Raw genomic sequence first — 21913 nt, forward strand, 5'->3', positions numbered from 1 at the left:
AGTCTTCATATTTTTGTGCATATGTCAAATTGTGTTTATGGATGTGTGTATTTGTGTCTTGTTTGTGTGTATTGCTTGGTATATGTATATTTGTTTATATTTGTGTATGTCGGCGTGTATTTATGTAGCTGTGTGTGTGGGTATTGCTTGGAGAGCAGAAGTGTAATGGATAGCTCACTGCGCTACAAACCCAGCGAACCAAGTTCAATTCCACCTCACTCTGCCAATATCGGTGATGTACGTATATCCGAACTGGTCCTGGACCTCCCCTAGGGTGACTTGGCCTTAAACATTAGCATGAGGGAGATCAAGGCCACAGGACGTTTGTTAAATGTGTAGTGTAGCACAAGTCTGAGACGAGGTAGTTGCAGGAGGCACCTTCTTTATTAACACTGCTTAGGTTCACAGGTTCGCCTCGTTCCTTCTCAATGTCGTGCAGCCCAGCCTAGACACAACCTTAACCGCGTTACACTAACGGCGTCGACCGAGACAGCCAACTACTGTCCAGCCGTGCAATTATCGAGTGAAGGCGGCAGCGATGAAGGCGGCGAAGACGACGGCGACGCCGAGACGAGTCCAGTCCCAGGACCGGCAGCCCAGAGCTCTCCGCTGCTTTCATCCTACTCGGTGCGGCCTGGCTCCGCCCTGGCCGCGCCTCCCGTCTCGAACCCACGAGCGGGTTCCAGGGGCTTCCCGATGAGGTTTTCCGTGACCCTTGCCCCAGTTCCTCCGCCCTGCCGGCACTCACACCGTGTATATGCTCAACGGTGTCTGCGCTCACTGTCCACCACAGTTGCTGGACAGCAGTCGGCGCTGCGTCACTACAAATGCAATACTTTGTCTTTGTATTGCTTGGTATATATCGGTGTATGTTTGTGTATGTAGATGGGGAGCGGTAGTGTTACCAACTTGGCAATCTGAGTTCGATTTCAGCTCATGGCCACCAACATCAGTGACGATTATCTGAACCGGTCCCCGGCCTCCCCTAGGTCGACTCGGCTTCAAAATAAGTACTTTGTGCATTGGGTCAACATTGCCACTCGGGAGACAAAGACGTGGTGCTGGTCACTGACACCAACTTGTGCCGTGCCGGCATTCATAGGTACTTGCTAACAGCACTTGCCCCAAAATTCCGTGAGGGATATACAGTGGATCTTTGTTTTTGTGTGTAGCTGTGTGTAGCGATGTGTTTGTTGCTTGGTATATATATGTGTGTGTGTGTTTGTGGATGTAGGCCATCTGTGTACAGCTGCCAGCGCTGTCTCTCTTGCAGGTGGTGGACGTGCATTCCGCATGGTCTGCGCTCTCTTCGCGGCTGCTGGCCGACCGTCGGCCGCTCGTGCTGAAGAACCTGAGCGAGCTGTTTGCTCTGGTGCCCTTCCTGGCTATCAAGACACCAGAGTATGAGGTACGCCACACAGGCCAACTCTACACCCTTTGTAACGCATTTTGGCGGCAGGCGAGGTGGCGCAGGGGAACCGCTCGTCCCTCACAGCAACAGGCGCCAGTCTTCAATTCCCCACTCGGGCACCTTTCTGTATGGAGTTTGAACGTGTTCGCCCCCCTGTTCTCTGCAGTTTGAGTGAGTGCGTGGAATGAGAAAGTGGAGTTAGAATGTTCTTCACACTCTGTTTGGAATGACTTTCCTCCCATGAGCTAAAAACATACAATGTATGTTTGTTGAACTTCTTTTGCATCGTAAGTAGCCAACCATGGTAGTCGCAGGTGCGGTGGAAGGACAACAAACTAAGCATAAAAAGCAGTTCTGAAAAAATTTATTTTCAATCTAAATCTAAAAGTGCATAGCTCCAGTGGCTTGCTAATATCGGAAGCAAGAGCATTCCAGACAGCCGCAGAAGCGCATCTGAAAGCGTGCGATGCAGTGACCGTCTTTTTTCGATGGCGAGCCAAAAGCCATTGCGAAGATGGACCAGTGTTCACGTGATGTAACTGGTATTGGCCAAACATACCAATGTGGACAAAGTACTCAATTGGAATTACACAAAACAACATCGCCTCCTACTTGTAAACCTTGACAGGACCCTGCTGAGAAGGCGTTGAGGTTGTGGGAATTATATTCTTCACCTTACCAGTGAGCTGAAACAAGAATAATTGGTGCATCAAATGCTTGTGCATCACGTGACGATTTAAATTGTTTGGCTGTGTTGAGTTGAGAAGGATTTTATGATATAAATAGGGCCATATCATGTGGCCGAATTGAAAAATCGGTTATGAATCTTAATATTGGCTGCAATGAGCTATGTGTAATATTTAACAACATGTAAAACTGAGAATAGGTTTTCCCCTTTTTTCTGGCAACAAAACAGGTGTTAAGATGTTAAAACACCAAACTGAAACCTTTTACAAGGAATCATGTCTACATTAACCCCAATACTTGTGGTCAGAATGCAAACAAAAAAACTCTAATATATGCATTGTCTTTGAAACCGATTGGTCCACACCAGAGACAGCTTTCTTTTGGGTTAAAATCCGTGGGAAATTAATCGTACTTGTACAGTACAAGACTAGCGCCCACTATTAGTGCGTGACATTTTACACCATTTGCTGTGAACTGCCAGTGGCGATGGCACCTTCCTGCAATTGAACGGGATGACAACTTGACCTGAATCTCGGACGGACGTGAAGATTGAAGTGACGATCAACAGTGGATCAGAGAGAGTATGGGGTTGTGGTTTCCAGCTGCGATTGGTGGAGGGCATAGATGACACTTCATGCCATGCACTGTCTGAAGGTTCTCCTGTCTCCGTGTCAGAGATTTCAGGTTTATGTGCTGAACCTTCTGTGGAGCTACAGTCAGGACCAGGTGAGAGCACAAGGCCTTGAGCGCTTGGCATTTTAATTAGAGCAATCGGTTATTGGAGGAATTCAGATTTACTTGAAAGGAACACAACGTTTTGGTGCATGAACTCCAAAATACAACTAATGACTAAAGTAGTTATATAAAAATTTCTATGTAAGTGCTGGATAAACCAGGGTAGAGGCTTTGTATCTTGCATATCGACTAATTTTGACGTGGTCATTTCAGACATATTTGAACAGTTACTAAATGTAACCTTTAACATGCTTGTACTTTTTTGAGTTGATATCGTTAGCGCTGTATTTTGAGTATTGGTGACCAATGGGAGCGTTGCTACAGGATGCGGTGACGGCGGGGGCTGCGTACAGGGCCCTGGCCGCCTTCTCCCCCACCCAGCACACAGTGCTGCACCTCCCTGAGCAGGTACCGTGTCCAGCCTCGACAATACTTCACCACTCCCACCATCAACCATACCTGGGCGGCAGGGTTGTGGCGAAGTGACAACACTTGTGCCTCGTAGCAAGAAGGGCCTCGGTTCCTTTCCTAACTCGGGTGCCTTTCTGAGTGGAGTTTGTATGTTCTCCCCGTGTTCGGCATGGGTTTCCTTGGGTTCTTTGGTTTCCTCCCACAGCTAAAACACACACTCAGTGGAAATTGTATCCGACCAAACATCACAACGCTGAAAAGTTACCTGCAAATTGCTCAATTGCGTTTATAGATAGCAACATCACCTTCTCCAGGTCGACTATCGTGTTTTTGTACTGTTTGTTGTTGTAACGTTCTTACCCACCCCTACTGTGAAAAAGAGCTTTATAGCTCATCAGATTCCTCCAGTATAAATAAATATTCTGAATCCTATGAAACATCACACCTCTGTGAGAGCCCTGCACTATAAGATTGGCTAGTTTGCCAAATGTACTCAATCAATATTTCGATTTCAATCAATATTGTTATTAAATTAGATATTTAACAGAGCAGACACATCTCGTACGTTTATGTATTGAGATCATACATTGGTCTAGCTATTAGATGGCGTGATTTTCGCTGCACTGAAGTGTGTGATTGCGTGTAACGGTGCTGGGTTTGACAACTCCCCATTCCTGCTTTGACTTTGCCAACAGGTGAGGCCAGAGCGACAAGTGGCAACTGAGGAGGAGGGGGAGCAGGAGGTGGATCTGACCGTCCCTGGAGACTCCTACATCAAGCTGCTGCTACTCGTTCCGGCACAGGTCTTGACAGGTGCCACTACTCCCCCTCCTCTCCCATCTCAGTGCAGTTTTTCTAATGCACATACACAATCCACTTGCCTTCCAGTGCTCTGCCTGCTACATTCCACATAGCTTCCATAACAGTCAATATGATGTTTGTACTTTTGTATGTTATCTGCTCCATGTCTCTCACTGTAATTATAAGCATTCACCATTCTTATTTGCACACTTTTAATCTCATGTTATCACATCATCACTGTCCTCACATCCCCTCCACTGGCTCTCAATCTAGTCCCGCGTCATTTACAAGATCGTCCTCACAATATTCAAGATCTTCTATGCAATCTACCTGTCCCCTCTCATCATTTTACCCGACTCCATAATTTGCCCTTCACTCGAGCAGCCACTGCCTCCTGCCAGGGCCCCCAGATGATCTCTGGAGACCCGGTGTACGCACGGCGTCGGTGCGAGTATCTGCCCGGTGTGTGTCCCTGTCCCCCAAGATGCGGGGGAGTTGTTGAAGGCGCTGGTGGAGCACGAGCTGAGCGTGATGCCGCGCGGGGTGCAGCACGCCGCCATGCGTGGTGCCGCCAGCCGCATAGCGCACGGCAAGCCCGGCGCCACCGTGCCGGCGTTCATGCTCAGGAGCTATGAGAAGAACAAGCAGCCAGGGCTAAGGCCGGGCCTGGCTGGTGAGGCTCGCTCACACAGGGTTCTGCACGCAGTTGTGAACTTAACCTAGTTTAGGCCACGCCTAGGCTGACTCGGCCCTGATTTTGTGTGTGAACATTGGCGTTTAGGGAGACAATGCTGTGAGGTGGGGTTCTAGCCACAGCAGTCCTCTTGTATCAAATTGGTTTTATTCTCTTTCTCCCTTGTTCCTTTGGGTTCGAGGGTGATAGCGGCGATCATTGGCTGTTGGTGCTGGGTCTCCACGTGGTTCCACAGACCAACGTGGAAGCGACAGTGCTGGCCACATTGGGTGCGCGGAGTCACTCGCCTGGCTTTAATAATTGAGCTGAACGCTGATTTCCCAGCTGCGTGACGCGGTTCTTTTCTAAACCTCGTGCGCCCGCTTTAACGATCGCGGTGCCATGCGCTACTGTCAGCTCGCAGGTGCTCGGAATTTGAGTCGGGGATGTTAGCGTTGTGCATGTTCTCCTATTCAGGGAATCTTCATCTGGCCATTGACATTTTAGCAAGTGCTTGCTAACACCACATGCCACTGCAGTTGAAAGGGCTATAGAGAGCCTCTGTCTCCGTGTGTGTGCTCCTCTCAGCTGGATTGCTGCTGAGCTATGACCTGCCCATGCAAGTGGACAAGGAGGGCCGCCCTGTGGCCCGCTTCCTTGTGAGCCGTGGCCGCAGTTTCCAGCAAATGCTGTCAGCGCTCATACAAGAGGTGCCGTGAGTGCACGAGGAGCACCCTGACACTCACAAAGATGTGCATTGCATCTACATAACCTTTCAGCCTTATCCAGAGCACCAGCTCAAAAAAACTGAATGTGGCAATTTTATCATTTAGACCACCAATCCAAAGAGTTTAGAATGTGGCCATCCAAGCAGGCAGTAGTGAAAGACACAACTGCAGACTGGTTTCATCCTCATTAGGACTCATCAGGAGAGCACACCCACACTGCGCAAAATGCCTACAACACTTTCGTCAATCTACATACATCTTAACGACGGCCTCCCCGGGTCGTGGGGGGTTGTTTGGAGATTTTTCGCTATGGTGGTCAGTACTGATTGGTGAAGGAGGGGAGAATAGATGTTGGAGCATAGTATAGTACAACAATGAATGTTGCTGCACTGCCCTCTGCAGTCCACACCATAACGCCAAAGCAGCCTATAACACCTGTTTACTCATATGAGCACCTTTGAATGCTTCTCTAAAATAACTTAATTGTCTGGTTATACTCAACACAGTGTACATCGCGGTTGATGAAGTGAATAGCCTGTTTGGGCTTAGCAATGCATGCATCCAGTCATTGCAAGTGATTAGGTCACTTGAGGCAATTAATTGGGAAATGGATTTTATTTGGGTTCACGCTCTCCCTGCGAGGTCCTTGTGAGGGTGCGGTGTTGCTGGGTGACCGACGCGTACTGTCAGGGTGAGCAGCGTCTGTGCTGTGTCGCACGCGTCATTAACAATGGAGCGTGATTAAAGCCATCAATTCCAACCTTTTCATCTTACAGTGCCGTGTGTGATGCTCTCGTTAGTTTCCCTCGGTTTTTTTTATTCTCGTGAATAAAATGATCACGTTTTAACACGAAGTAGAGCAATTAAAAAATCAGTGGTGCAACAATTCCACAATTATTTAGATATTTTTAACAATTTAATTACTGACGTTTGGAGTGTTTTTGCTATATATATATACACACACGAATAAGACAACACAGAAATATAATGTAACCAAATGTGCAATTTGTGAGCTATTATTATTTAATTGATCCGTACGTGATTTTGGGTTCGACTCCAATGATCTGGCAGAACTTCTGTCGCATGACCCTCCACCACCTGACATAGTCAACAGATTGTCACGCGTTTAACGCGTTTAACACGCCAATTATTGTTTCAGCCCCCTGGTAAGTTAAAGAATAAAATATATATATGATAAATATGATTGTAAGAATTGTTCTTAAACTTCCCGGTTTATGAAGCTGAAATTACATGTATAATAATTGGTGCGTTAAACGCTCGTACACATAAATATCCTTGTATTACTGTGGGGGCAGCAGGCTGAGGTCCTTAGGTCTCAGCCGTGTTCAGGACTTGCCCGAACTGAACCTGAGCTGTGGCTGAGCTGCTCGTGCATTTTTTATAAGCAAGCTCAAGTGCGAGCTGAGGTGCGTTAGAGACCGAGCCAGAGCCGAGCCGTGACTAGGACTGTGGCCCGAAGTGTGACTGTCTCTGCTGCAGGTCCCAGTGCAGCCGTCCGAGTGGCACCGCAGCGTGCTGCTGCCCCTCGGCTGGCAGGGCTTTGTGGAGCGAACGTACCACGCCGTGCTGCAGGTGAGCGCCCGGTCTCAGCACCAGCAGCACCAGCAGCACCAGCAGCACCAGCAGCACATACCTGCTCATGTTGAGGACTCGGTGGCGAGTTGTTATCTCCCTTGCTTGGTACACAGGAGGTCGTGGGTTCGATCCCGGACCCTCACGTTGCCTGTTGTATATTTGTAGTTTGCGTGTTCTCTCTCCTCTGAAACAAAGCTAATATCTCAGTGGGCTTTACCTGGTAAATTCAAATAATTTTAGTTTAGACTTTGTCGTCTGATGCGCATTGTGTACAACCACCACCGTACTACTACTACACGTCACAACAACACACTCAGAGACTCGCCCACTCACAGACTCACCCACTCACCACACTAGGCGCAACACTCCTCTTTCTGTTTCTTTCCTTGCACTATGCTCTCGTCTCTCCTATCAGTTCATCGCTCAACTCAAGACATTTGTGATCTCTTTTAGATCCCAACTTTGTTACTGCTCTTTGTTGGTGGTCGTTTCACACTTTTCAGTGATGAAATGGATGCCTTCGCTATTATTTTTGTGATTACCCACAAACCACCGTGACAACATATAATAATGCAATACATCATTCGAATCTAGTTTCAATGCAATACATTTCAGAGTGGGCGTTCCTTGCCACCAATGTGTGCGGAGCTGTGTCAGACCTGTGGGTTTGTGGTGTGATGTGGTGTGGCTCGTGCCGTTGAAGGGACGACTCGGGGAGCTGGAAATTCAGCAGAGGCAGGGAAAGGAAGACCCACAGGAGCTCCAGTACCGGCAGTTCCTGGCTTGGATCTGGTGCGGCCGGTCGGCACATTCTCACATGCCACCCTAGCCGAATCAGTCATTCGTACACTCATTCCCTTTCGTTGAGACTGATGCCAATTTCAATAAATATCCTCTGAAAATCCCTCTGTGCTATTCAGAACCGGTTAGGAGGGATACGGGGAGTAAATCTAGACTGAAACAGAAAATAAACGACGCTCTCTTGGTCGTGCACTGTCATGTTTTATTTGTAGTTGAACAGTTGCAGACCACAGGCCTAAAGACCTAATATGCTAAGTGGCCAGCAATAAACAAGCACATTCAAAGGTGTAACAGATAAGGGTGAACATGTTTATCAATTGAGAAAGGTTATAAGACCATGGGTAAATAGGCAGAATTCTAACAATATTTCAACACAAGTAAAAATATTCCTCATTGACGCGTGCATCCTTACGTTTTCACACGGGATGTGTGTCTGTGTACGCTACCTGCCTGTGCATCTTGTGGTTGCATGTGACTGCCTGTGTGTGGATACTACATCTTTTCCATGCGTGACTTTATGCGTGGTGGCAACACTGTGGATGTACTGCTGTGCACGCTTAGGTAACTAGGAGACAGCTTAATTCGATGTAAAATCTCAATCATGGGTTTTGTGGCAAGAACTGAGATGAACTTCCAATGGTGTGGTGTCAGCAAACGCATTTTAAGTATAATATGGACCTCGGGCTGTTTTTACATATCAGAATGAGAATCTTTATTTGGATTGGAGGAGTTCGTAATCGGTGTGCATGAAGATGTATGTGATTGTGTGCCGCTTAAAAAGCCACCGCTGGACGGTTTGGTATGAATTCTGCTTCCTCTGTGCCCCTCAGGGCACGCGACACGCTTACAGAAGTGCTGAAGTCTGCAGCCAAGTGCGTCCTCCTTTCCCATGCTCCACACATCTCTCACTTCACCAACTCACAACAGACTTGTTGGTTAAGCCTCGAAATGATTTGGCCAATTAGATACTGTTCAATAACTCACCGGTGGATGGAACAATAATAATTGGCGTATTAAAATGATCGTTCTCCCGACAACTTACCTTGTTTGGTCTGTTGGGTAGTGGAGGGTCTCACGACAGAAATTTGGTCAAATCATTCATTACGTGGCCTAACCCAAAAAAAATTAATCATAACATTGGCTGTGAAAACCCATGCGTTAAAGATAAAAATAAATCTTCATTGCTGAAGAAGCAATACTTCTTGAACACTTTTTTATTTAATGTTATTTTTGGAATGGTTTATTTCCTTTACTTTTGTTAATGCACAGCTAATTGCCGAATGGAATGTGTACTCTATGGTGTTTGCTTTAATTTAGTTTATTTGCGTTAAGACACCGCCACGAATGTGCTGGCCTCACCTTCCCCTTGTGAACGGTGCTGGACTTGAGGCAGATTAGCGGTTAGCGTGCTGCACAATGGACCTGGAAACGCGAGTTCGATTCCCACTCACTGCCAACACCAACGACGGATATCTGAACCAGTCCTCGGCCTCCCTACCTAATGCGATGTGTAAACATCACCTCTGGGGAGACAAAGGCGGCCAGGCGTGGTGCTGGCCACCCTCCCCCTTGTATACTGTTCCCACCTTCATAAGTGCTCACTAACAACACTTGCCTCAAGAGTCTGTTAAGGCTATATGGGGAATCTTTGTCTTTGTGGCAGGGAGAGCCCTGTTGTGCAGGCCAACACCATCCTAGCACTCGCCTCTCTCGCTGCCACCGTCGTCAAGCACGAGAGCAGCCTGCCCAGCAGGCCCGAGGGCAGCATGCAGGTGGAGCACAGTGACACATGCGGCACAACACCTCCATTGCCACAGTGGTGGTTGTCCTTTCAGATACATTCTCTATTTGACTGCCATTCCCGCTTTGTACGTGTATATTTCCCTTAGTAAAGTAAAAAAAACAAGTGCCATGATGGAGCTGTTTTTTGCTGGCCGCAGGGCCTCTTAGGGGGTCACCAAGAGGCTCTTGTTAATGGTGAAAGTGTTGTCTCTGATTTATGTTTGGTCCCTGGTCATGCATTCCTTTTTCTATCTCTTGGTGTATTTCCGAGCATGCAAATCTCTCCATGCTTTCTTGTATGTGCACTTTTCAGGTTTCTTTCCATTTGTCAGTATCCTTGTTTGTGATCCATATGTCATGGCTACGCAAAATATGCCACTTGATGCTCGAGGTGGCCAGGCGACTGAGGGGTGTGTGGTGATCGCAGATCGGTGCCGACGTTCTGCCGACACAAACCTGGCTGGAGATGGTCCTGGAGACGCTGTTGAGCGTGGTAGATGGAGGCTACCTCCCCAAGGGCCGCACCTACAACTGGTTCCACCAGGTATCTCTCGTGAGCATACGCAGTATCCACCAGGGCACACGGCTTCGCCTGCCATTCTCACATTGTGCCTGTGAAATGGGGATCCCTGTGACCCGTCATGGGTTCGTGACTCACACAAGCGATATCCAACCAGGGAGATCCATGGTGTGTGAGCACAGCAGCAACAACACAAAGAGAAACGTGCCAATATGGCAGAGGAGTGCAGAGAACGAGTACAGTGCTGGATGGTCATGGCGCGCCCACTCATGTGCACCCCACCTACCCTAGAGGACCCAGTCTCGGGAGAACACGTCCAGCGCCCTGGCGCGCAGCTGCGCCGCACTGGCCCTGTCGCTGCTGGTGCCCGCGCTGGCCATGAGTCTCAAGGACGGCGTGGCTCGGGCACTGGAGGTGCTCATCAGGGCCCTGCCGGGGGCGCCCGGGGCCGACGAGACGCCCGTGCTGCTCTTCCACTGCGGCCTAGCGCTGGGGCTGTTCCTCGCGCGCCTGCACGAAGAGCGCCTCGCGTGAGCAGCCATGTCGGCACGGCCGCACGTCACACAGGGCGTCGAGACGTTACAGGGGAGTGACCACCATGGTTTATGCAGTGCCTCTTGATTCGGTGGTCCTGTACCGCTGCCCCGTAATGTCCGAAACTGAAATATAGTTTTGGGCACAGCTGCAGTCCGCCTCGATCATTCCCCCAGAAAACAATTTTTTTATATTCTCTAGATCTGCTTCCCAGGTGAATATATTTCTCTGGAAGCGAATTTATGTCAGTTTGTGTTTTTCAATAATTCAAAGGTCCCAGTCAATCGGGGTTAGGACTGGGCAGTACAGAAAGGGACGTTATAGTCCGCCTTTTATGAGATTTATCAGTGTTTAAATGGTGGTAAAGTGATTGACCACTTAATAAAAATCACCTGAGCTCACGTGAATTATTTAAACTTTATTTGTGTTACTTTGCCAATGAATGGTGTTCACTGGTGCCATCGTGTTGTTTTGTGGCTTTGTGTTCTGCATAGCGAGGTTAGTGAACAGAAGCTGTCGTTGCTGCTGATGAGAGCGCTGGATAGCCTGGAGACGAGCTGCTTCCAACCCCAGCTTGAGCACACGTATGTAACAACAACAACCGCCATTCGCCACGAAGTGCAGTGACAACACCACGGCGCTTGTGCCAGGCTTTGTGCACGTTAAAGCCGCGTCAAGTGCAGAACGCCAGCTGGCAGGAGATCATGGGACAGACCCAGGTGCCATGGTTGACTGATTGAAATGATTGGCTAATGCACCACCTGTACGTACCGCACGAACACGCGTACGTAGTGCACACACACACGTACGTAGCGTGCACGCACACGTACATGGAGAACATACACATGTAGCGCACGCACACGTACGTAGCGCACACAGACTCATGTACGTAGTGCGTGTACACGCACGCACCCTCTCCTCGCCGCCATACGCACACCACACCCCATTATGCACCACCCCATCGTGACACATCCAGCTTTCAACATTGTGTTTGATAGATGTTTTAGCACATTCATTGGTGGCAGAGCTGAGATCTTCAGCTCGTGACACTTGGAAACCTGGAACTCGGCTTACAAACTAGAATCTCGGCTGTACCGCCTCCGGGGTTTTATGAATCCCCTCTGCCTCCGGGCCACCCCAAGTAGCAGCAGCAGGACTTCATGAGTCGTGGTGTGCCGTGTGGTGCGCAGGGCAGGCTGTGTGCTCGGCCTGGGCCTCGTGCTGGCCGTCATGAGCCAGAGCAGTCAGACGGAGAGCCACGTGCACGTGCGTGCCACGCGAGACAAGCTCACGGCGGCGGCGGCGTGCGAGCAGACCGGCCGCCAGCAACAGGAGGTACGGGACCTGTGCTGCTGCAGCTGCTGCGCTAGGACTCGAGACAGATTAAACTACAAACCAGGATAACTGGAGAATAAGACCACTACAGGTGGACCACAATTCAAAATCTCCAGTTTGTAATTATAACCCCGAATCTTGCCATTCCTTTAAATCGCGAGGGGGTGAGTTGCTCCCTGCCTATGATACCTACGGTATGGGATCCTGACAATGCAGCGGCGTGTGTTAGCTCACAGTGATCCTATCCCTGTATCTATAAGGGCAATACCTATAAATATACTGCCAATTTAAACCAATTTGTGGACTACCCTGAAGCTGAAATTTGGCTTTTAACATGGTGAGAAACTGATGCATGTTCTATTCGTGCACCTACATTGTTGGCTAACATATGACTGCACAAATAATGGCTACAACCTCTTGCCCCTGTATGTGAATGATACATTTAGGGTTAGAGGCCTATTTCATATGAGAAATGGCACGGAGTGTGCTGTGCTGTTGAAATGCCCCTCCAGTGTTATCTAACTTTTTCCTACAATGTTACATTGTTGCTATTATTTGTTTCCACAAGCATCCCACATAAAACAGCTGACCACAGGGTTGATTAGGTCACGTGAATCATGGATGGTTCATTACACGTGCCTAAACGTGGAACTGTAGAATATTTCACGCCTATCACTCATAAAGTGAATACACGCTTCTAGAAAACATAATTCGTACATGGAACAACTCAAACGTATTACGTGCCAACAGCAAACCTGGCCACCACAAGTGTCGGCAGCTGTGTCCGCATCTGCGTAGCGGTCGTGTCCCGTGTCGCCCTCGTGGGCGCCGTTGCCGTTGACCAGATCCCCCCGTGCTCGGGTGGCGTGCGTGTCCTGCCTCTCACAGGCGCTGAGCTACGCCGTGGCCTGCGTGACCGTGGCAGCATTCAACAGTGGCATCCTGCAGGCCTCGGAGGCAGAGCAGGCCATGAACCAACTACGCATCCTCGTGGAGCAGAACCAGCAGGTGTGTGTACGTGGGGAGCGGTGGCGCAATGGTTAGCGCACTGCGCTATGAACCCGGCGACACGACTTCAATTCCCGTTGATGGCCAACATTAATGAAGGATATCTGAACTGATCCTGGCCCTCCCCTAGGTCGACTCGGTATCAAATGACTACTCGGGAGACAAAGGCAGTTGAGCTTTGTGCTAGGTACCCACCCCCTCATGTGCCGTGCACGCCTTCGTACGTGCTCGCTAACAGCACTTGTCCCAACAGTCTGTTAAGGCTATACGGGGGGTATTTGTGGACTCTCTCCAGTGCCTTAGTTTGCAAAATTAGAAATGCACGTGTTCCACTACTGCAACGACCTCTTCTTTCTCGAGGCCCTGCCAGACACTTTACTATTCGTATTATGGTACATTTATATATTTTTTAAATACCTGGAATTGAAGATGCGTGACAGAGAAACGTGATATTTTAGAGCTATTCTTGACAGTAACCTCCCAATGTCTTCATTGTCTGTGTGTCTCCTCACGTCAGAGTGCCGGCTTTGCCCTGGCGCTGGGCGTCGTGGTCTGTGGGCTGGCGTCGTGCGGGCATGGCGGCGCCGACCAACTGTGCACACGCCTCATGGCCGCTTGGACCAAAATCCTCCATGCCGAGGTCAGGGCTCCTTCCGCTGCTGTGCTGTTTCCCGTACCCTCACCTGACCCCCCACCCTATTTCCTCACCTGCCCCACTCCATGTCCTCACTTGGTGCCACATGTGTCTGGAGTTGCGTTAAGTGGTTGCTGTCTGACTTGCACATTATCATTAAACCTTTTAATGTTCATAGAGGTGTTTTTTTTATTCTGGCTTCCTGACCCTAGGACATTACCACTAAAACAAATAACATCGACGTTCCACTTCATCCGGCTGTCTGGACCACGTAATCCTCACCGTCTCTTATTTTGACTCTTTTGGCCTTGGGCGATACTGTGAAGCCGAGGATTCCTTTTGGGGTTTTTTTCCATCTGGCTCGGAGTTCATCCATTCAACATGTAGACCTCAGAATCCTAAAGGTGCTTTAGTCTGGCTTCCTACACTCTTGCCTTTTGTCTATTGAAATTAGAATAATTAAAATAAAATTATATTAATAAATATACTGTGTGTGGTGATGTCACGTGAGCTGTGACTTCACAACACCCCTCACGCCCTTTACATTATGTTGAGATCATAACCTAATTTAACGTCCATGCGCTATGAAGAAGGGCCATTGCCTGAAACGCCGCCGAGTACCGTAAATACGGTATGTATTTTTCCCTTTTAAGCTCACAATGTTTTTGAGGAACGTGTTGAGTTTTAGTTTCTTGGACAGCCCATGCACGAATGTGAATGTGTGTCCCGCGAATGTGAATGTGTGTCCCGCGAATGTGAATGTGTGTCCCATGAATGTGAATGTGTGTCCCGCGAATGTGAATGTGTGTCCCGTGAATGTGAATGTGTGTGCCGCGAATGTGAATGTGTGTGCCGCGAATGTGCGTAGCGTTGCGCTCGCGTTCACTCTGCTCGTGCTGCTGGCCCCACAGGGCTGCCCCACCACGCAGAGGCTGGCTGCAGCCAGCGGACTCGCTGCGCTGTCTGGCTCCGAAAGTCCTCTCATCGCGGTCAGTTGGCACAAGACTCTTGCTTTATGCCTCACTAAAGATCCCCGGTATACTTTGGGTTCCGATTAGCAGGTTTTCCATTGAAATTAATGTTAAAAGCACACACCGGTTAGTGCTGTACTCGTGACGAATTGGCCACGTTCTGTTTACGTGACAACCCTTACTAGTTGGCTGTGTCGGGTGGTGACAGTTTTAACGACACATTTATATATTTACGCGATCGAACCCAAAAAACCTCTTATGGATGAAGCTTCCTCATATGACCTCATAGGCTTCTGTGATTTGAGTCGATCTTACCACAGCATCAGCGGTATCAGATAGACAAATATCCCAAAACCACCAGCTCAGCCTTATATGTTGCAGTGTGTAAACGCATCTCTCAATGCGTTTACACACAATGCGTGTTCACTGTAACACGGTTCTTTTATCACGCGGTTTCTCAGCGGTCGACGATGAACTGCTTTCGTGAGTTGCGCAGCTGAGCAGTTTGTGAATTCTGGGTATTCGGGTGGAATTATGAAAACTGCGGCTTGCCCTCACCTTGGTTCTTTGTCCCGCCATTCCTCGCTTAACGCTTGCAGCGTCGAACCAAAGCCTTTCTTTCATCAGTGGGATTAGTTAATGAGTAAAACTCGAGTTGTTAAGCCAGATGGCTGTTGGATGCATCACCAGAGCTGGTTCTGTAATGTTTACAACAACATTTTCACTTCCACAGCTGAAGACGGATGCGCTGGAGTCACCGCAGTGCCAAGCGAGGCTTGTTGGGGCCATCAAATCGCTCACTCAGGTCCGGGGATAACGGCACAGCAGTGCTACATAAAGACCACACGTATTGCCTTGTGTTTCTTCATGGTCAAGAGTTAAAGGATCAGCTCAAATGAGTATAGGGTACTCGTGTCCATTGGACATTCCACGAGTGGAAAATTCCATGAAGCGATCTTCATTGTAATGCCGACAAAGGGATGGCTGATGGGTTGAGGAAACCCCTCACTGGGATTTGACCTCACAGCTTTGTGGAATTTGAGTAGATCAATCTCGCCAGTTACCTAGCCAGATCAGGGAAGCAGCGTTCAATACATGTTGATGAAAACGTAAATATAGAGATGTAATTGGGAATTGTTGTTTTATTATCAACCCAAAACTCCATGACTGCCTTATAGTGTGTGCTGTACTCGTGTTTGTGGTTATTTCCATGCATAGCGCCCTGAGAATGACTGTTTAAGGGTGCTTTATACATTTAAATTGTTATTATAGTGCCGTGCTTTGCTCGTTTTGTGTGGTTATTGTGTCTTTGCTGTGCTGTTGTGTGTGGTTATTGTGTCTCTACTGTACTCTTGTGTGGTTATTGTGTCTGTGCTTGTGTGTAGTTATTGTGTCTGTGCTGTTTGTATGTTTGTGCTTATCGTGTCTGTACTGTCCTCGTGTGTGTGGCTAGTGTCTGTGCTCTCTAGTAGGCATCATAGGTTCTGTGACGTGTCCGTCTACAGGTGGTGAGTGCGTCTGATGCTGTGGGGCTTCAGAGCAACGCTGCGTGGCTCCTGGGTCATCTGTACCTCTCGTCTAGCGCCACCATGCATGGCCGTGCGTCTGGTACGTCCTCTCCCAGTACCTTGGGCAGGCCCTCGCTCGCAGCTCCGCGTCAGGTCAACTGTCCTCTGCGTCCCTGCTTACCAGTGGGGTTTACTTTTGTCCCCGCTGTGCATCTCTGCGTGTGCCTCTTCCATCCGCAGTGCCGCCGGACTTTGACTACCTGCCTAGCAGTAGCGTCATCAAGGCCGCGACGGCGTTCCTGATTGAAGCCGGCCGTAGAGGTATGGATTGGCTGTGTGATCAGTGCTCTGCATACACAACTGCCCTGACAGCGACTCACCTCCTCCTTCCATATGACCTGTGCAGAGCACATATTAGAGATCAAGCTGTAAGTAACTTCGCTTTGTTGCTTTGTCTGAGAACTGAACAGCAGATATTTGTAAATTTGGGCAGTACAACGTTCTATGGTCCATGGAGTTGGTAGGCGCAGTCACACACAGACAGGAGCTGTGCGCGTGTGAACCAAGTGTGTGTAGCTTTGTGTGTGTGAGCCAGGTGTGTGTGTTTTATTCCCACTCACAGTTAACATTGGTGATGCATATCTAAATCGGTTCTGGGCCTCCCCTTGGTCGACTAAGCCTTAAATGAGGTGCAGTGTTTTAACATCAGCAATGGGGATACAAAGGCGGCCAGGCGTGGTGCTTTCCACCCACCGCCTTGTGTGCTATGTCGGCCTTAATAGTTGTTTGATAATAGCACTTGCCTCAACAGTCTGGAAAGGGTATATGGGGGATCTTTGTGTTTATTTTGCCCAGGTGTGTGTAGCTGTGTGTGTGTGTGGACTCTTGTGTGGCAGGTCCCGAGGCTGTGTCTGCTAGCTTGGTTGCTGTAGTGCTGGGGGCTCTGGCGGCTGCTGCCTCCAACCATCAGTTCCCCCCTGTGAACTGGCCGGGGCTGCTGACTCCACTGCTGCGCCTGGCCTTTGGTGAGAACCCTGTATCGCCGGTGACCCCTTAGCGACGAGCACGCGACGACTTGCCAGCATGCAGGGCACCGAGCTACATTTGGGTGTGATAATTGTTCTTTAACTTACCTTTTGAGCCAAAACAATAATTGTTAAATGCTTGTAGACATGACTACTTAATTTGTTTGGCTGTGTCGAGGGGTTGTATCTTAAAGTTGTTCAAATCATTATGGCCTAACCCAAACATCTATTATGAATCATGTGTATGCGTGTATGATGTTTAGAGTTTATATGTGAACATGCATGTAAATATGTATGTTTGCATGTGGGGAGTGGTGGCAGAGTGGTTAGTGCCCTGCGCCTCAAACCCGGTGACCCAAATTCGATTCTCACTCACGGCTAATACCAGTGATGATTATCTGAACCGATCCTGGGCCTACCCTAGGTTGAATCGGCCTCAAATGAGTAGCTGGTGTGGTGTGTGAACATCGCCACTCGGGAAACAAAGGAGGCCAGGTATGGTGCTGGCCACTTACCCCCTCGTGTGCCATTCCGGCCTTCATAGATGCTCGCGAACAGCACTTTCCCCAACAGTGTGTTACGGCTATTGGAGAATGTTTGTCTTTGTGTGCGCACACCTGCGTGTGAATATTTGTGTTCACAGGAGAGGTCGTGCAGCACTTGGCCATCCAGCTGGCAGTGGCACAGGCGCACGCCTCCCAGAGTGCATCGGTGTTCCTGGCTGTGTGGGTGGCAGCTCCACTGCTGCACAGCCTTGCGGTGCGCTCGTACGACTGTGAATCATCACACGCTCACTCGCTCGCTCATTGTCTGCTTTGGGCCTTTGTCTTCCTTTTTACTTGACAATACATCAAATAATATGGTCACCTCCTAACCAGTATAATTAATGATACTTTTGGTATTCGCACCATTCTTAGCGCAAGGCTATAACGAAGGAAGGTGCTGTGTTTTACAGTCTCCAGTAGTTTTACAGTACGGGCGATGTTGCTGTTTGTGGTCACATTTTAATAGTTTGTAGGTGATTTTACTAACTTGGACCACGACTCTGGCACACAATGTTTTACATTTTTATAGTTACATTTTTACACCCACAGTAAAAACCAGGACTGCCTGCCGGATTCAAACCGTGAACCCCTGCAACAAGTGGCGAACGCCCGACCGATGGGCCCCCAGTATAGGAATCAGCCGTTGTGTCCAGTTTGCTGAAACAAAGTTGCACAGCAAAGGATATACGTCTGGGTTTGTCCTTTTGGCCACCGGCACTGCCTGGGTGACGAGCCGCTCCGCTTGGCAGCGGGCCCCTCCCCATCGCCCGTTATGGATTATCCCGGCCCAGATCAGCGTGTGGAACGTCCTCATGCGACCACTGGCAAATTATGTATTAAAACCTCTCTCTTGATGTAATGGGAATGACGCAGTCTTTAATCGCTGTTGTATTTGTTTTTATTTGCCGCGCATGGCACCTTTGACGGGAGGTTGTGGGTCACTGAGCGAGAGAGGTCAGTCACTTTGACTCAACCGCCTTCCCCCAGACGTACTGCAGAGAGACTCCGGAGTCCAGGAATTGTGTTTCTCCACAAACAAATGATTTTCTGCTCCCAATTTACAACGACTGCAGCCCTGCTCTCTCTTGCTGTCTGTGTGTGTCACTACAGCCTCGCTTTCACATGGCCGTCTGTGTGTGACACTGTAGCCTCGCTCTCTCATCATGCCGCCTGTGTGTGTCACTGTAGCCTCGCTTTCACATGGCTGTCTGTGTGTGCGTGTGTCACTACAGCCCTGCACGCTGTCCTTCCTGTGCTCCTCCTTGCCGCTGTGGATGAGGCACGTGCCACAGGACAAGATGGAGGCATTCCTGGACAGTGCCTGCACGCAGGCTGGCGGAGACCAGCTCGCCCTGCTGCAGGGCCTCCACGACGCCCTGCGGCTGCCCAATCTCCCACATTACTGCTGGTCGGCACTCAGTGTCGCCACCGAGAGGGCCTACGCCGGTCTCCCTGCGGAAATCCAGGTGCGGTGCCCGGCTGTGAGCTCACGTACGGCCTTCAAACAAAGCCGTAAATGGTGGAAGGTCATCGAGGTCAAGGTGAAGAGGTCATCATGGTCATGTTAACACGTGGGCTTTCACGACCAATATTATCCATAAGAAATAATTTTTTTGGGTTAGATTCCATGCTAGATCCCATGTTCAACTCGATGAGCGTCATGCACATGCATAGTCCCTCCATATTTCATGGACTCATTCTCTTGTGCCACAGCACTCTTATCAATGTATGTTGAACTTCTTTCGCACCATACGTAGCCAACCATGCTCATCGGAGTTGCGGGGAAAGGACAACAAACTAAACACAAAAAACTATTCTCAAGAAATGAGTTTTCAACACAAAAACAAGTCCTTATCACCACCTGAAAGTAAAGAACTGCATCAGTTGGAAAAAACCTCCATGTGCTTGAGCTGCCGCACGTATTACGAGCGTGAGAATGAATATTAACCGGCGAATCATTGCGCGGCTGTGAAAACGATGCTGGCGCACGCGCTGTGCTGCTGTGCGACGACAGGAGTGCCGGCTGGAGGAGTACCGGCTCACGGCTCACTGCCTGTCTCAGCTGCCTGACGCAGACATCGACCGCATCACTCACGTGGGCACGGTGAGCTCCGCACTTGCTTCACGGGTGGCTCCGCTCCAATCGCTGCCCTCGTCTCAAGGACCCTCGCAAAAGATGTTTCGCCCCATGGCTCGTCGTGTGTTTCAGCCCAGTAAATGTTTCTGAAGTTACTATGATAACTTTTAAATGGCCTTTCCAATGCAAATGAACTCTCTCCAGATCATACGTCATTAAATCGGGAACAATTGGAGTTGTTTACTTCCTCTTCTATTCCTTCTCACATTTAAATATAATTTACATTTATTTAATCATAATTATATTTTATTAGCCGAAAAACCCTTGCTGAGTCTCAAGGACATTTTTTTGAGCCATGCTCTCCACAGAAAGTCCATGAATTATATAGAATATAAATTATTATATATATTCCACTAGTTCACAAGAGCACTTCCTGCTTTTTTCTGATAACCGTGTAGCTCAGCAGGGATGGGAGTCTCTCACGTGCATGATGATCCTTGTGTGATTCACCAACTCTACCTCCAAAGCACTGTATCCTCGCATGCTGACCCACACCCTGCGAAATCAGGTTATGGCTTTTGAGCCACCCTTCAGCCATTCACTTCCCCTCCCAGCCTGCCCCCTTGTTCAGCATCATTCCCGCCCCCTGCCCTTCTGATTTCTCACTCAACCGCCCACTCGCTCGCTCACCCGGCCACTCGCTCGCCCACCCGCCGGTCCGCCCACTCCCTCACCCGCCTGCTCGCTCACTCACGTACCCACCGCTCACTTACTCAGGAGGGCCTGCTCAAGGCCACGCTGCTGCGGGTCCTGCTGGTGGCCGAGGGCCGGGTGCCTCTGGTTGGACTCAACGACAGCATCAACTGTGCCGTCGGGCACCCGCAGCACCGAGCCGTGCTGTGGCTCCTGCTTCAGGGCCTGCACCAGGCTCGCTTCACGCAGCACGAGCACACGGGTACGCACACGCACATACGTGCGTACTCGTTATCGATGTTAGGGTTAGGCCACTTAATGATCTGGCCAAATGTCTGTCGTTAAGACCCTCCACCAGCCGACACAGCCAGACAGACGTGCGAGCGTTAGCGTGCCGATTCTTCTGCAGGAGTGCAGAACCGGCAGGAGTGGCTGCTGGAGCTGATGGGTCACGTGAGGAACACGGCGGCTGGGCCCGGCACCGAGGGCAACGCCACGCAGCAGCAGGTACCACAGTTCCCTGCGGAACTTCCCCATACCCACTCACCCATGGCACCCCAGCATACGATCACAGCCACTGTATGCCGTAGCACGCTCGTTCTCACGGAATATGGTCGCCCACGATACTCCGCCATACCCTCGCAATGCTGATACCCTGACAGCCATCATATTCTGATACCCATGGTAACTTTATGGTCTCCGAAATTCACATGGCCCTGATGCTCCTTGGTACGGTCCTGACACAAGTGGTTCTCAGAAACCCATGGAACCGGGACACTGATGGTATCCTGACATCACAAGGTAGACAACCATGACACTTTAAGGTACCCTAATAACCACGATATCTTAACATCCACGATACCCTCACACCCATGGTACCTAACAACCACGGTACTCTGACGGTAGTGTTACCCTGACACCCACAGTCCATCGATAGTCACGGTAGCTTGACTTTGCATGGTACGCAGACACCCATTGTACGCGGGTATACGCTGCTCATGGTAAGCATCTCGACAGCCTGACATTGGAGACGGGGGGGGTCCCTTTGTTGCTGTCCTGAGCGCTCACGCGAAGCCTCTCGCCCTCTGCCGCCGCCACACAGGCGGTGGAGTTGCTGCTGCGCGTGTTTGCAGCGGCGGCGCTGGCCTGGGCCGACCTCTCCTCGTGCCTCCTTGCCGCGGCGTCCCCCTCTTGGGGCCCCGACACCACCACCGAAGAGTCCCCCCCCGGCCCGGGGGCGGCCCCCTCGGGGTCGCCGGGGTCGGCTCTGGGTTCTAGGGACGAGGACGGGTGGACGGTGGAAGACTGCCTCCGGCTGATGCCGCTCACCCTTCCGCAACTAATGCAGAAGGAACCCTGGAAGCAGCAGGCGGACACGGTGAATGGCGGCAGGGCGGCGCGGGACGATGCTCGTTCCTCACGGCAATAAGGGCCGGCC

General features: G+C 49.9%; 1 protein-coding gene across 1 annotated transcript in view; it reads left to right on the plus strand.

The window, feature by feature from the left end:
* The window catches only part of FOCAD (focadhesin), a 38559-nt gene that overhangs the window by 14265 nt on the left and 2381 nt on the right, over positions 1-21913 (plus strand). The window contains exons 16-42 of the mRNA XM_061553954.1: positions 1274-1408; positions 2774-2824; positions 3158-3241; positions 3940-4057; positions 4530-4718; positions 5307-5428; positions 6947-7039; positions 7746-7834; positions 8674-8715; positions 9507-9615; positions 10053-10169; positions 10437-10675; positions 11174-11263; positions 11870-12014; positions 12903-13022; positions 13540-13662; positions 14568-14645; positions 15361-15432; positions 16133-16235; positions 16376-16456; positions 17032-17160; positions 17804-17919; positions 18938-19171; positions 19720-19809; positions 20560-20737; positions 20885-20982; positions 21578-21853. Of these exons, the coding sequence (XP_061409938.1) occupies positions 1274-1408; positions 2774-2824; positions 3158-3241; positions 3940-4057; positions 4530-4718; positions 5307-5428; positions 6947-7039; positions 7746-7834; positions 8674-8715; positions 9507-9615; positions 10053-10169; positions 10437-10675; positions 11174-11263; positions 11870-12014; positions 12903-13022; positions 13540-13662; positions 14568-14645; positions 15361-15432; positions 16133-16235; positions 16376-16456; positions 17032-17160; positions 17804-17919; positions 18938-19171; positions 19720-19809; positions 20560-20737; positions 20885-20982; positions 21578-21853 (3321 nt within the window). The remainder of the gene's footprint in view (positions 1-1273; positions 1409-2773; positions 2825-3157; positions 3242-3939; positions 4058-4529; positions 4719-5306; positions 5429-6946; positions 7040-7745; positions 7835-8673; positions 8716-9506; positions 9616-10052; positions 10170-10436; positions 10676-11173; positions 11264-11869; positions 12015-12902; positions 13023-13539; positions 13663-14567; positions 14646-15360; positions 15433-16132; positions 16236-16375; positions 16457-17031; positions 17161-17803; positions 17920-18937; positions 19172-19719; positions 19810-20559; positions 20738-20884; positions 20983-21577; positions 21854-21913) is intronic.

This window comes from Lethenteron reissneri, chromosome 18 (genome assembly GCF_015708825.2).
Source record: "Lethenteron reissneri isolate LAM-NWPU_2019-01 chromosome 18, ASM1570882v1, whole genome shotgun sequence".
Taxonomy (NCBI): Eukaryota; Metazoa; Chordata; class Hyperoartia; order Petromyzontiformes; family Petromyzontidae; genus Lethenteron; species Lethenteron reissneri.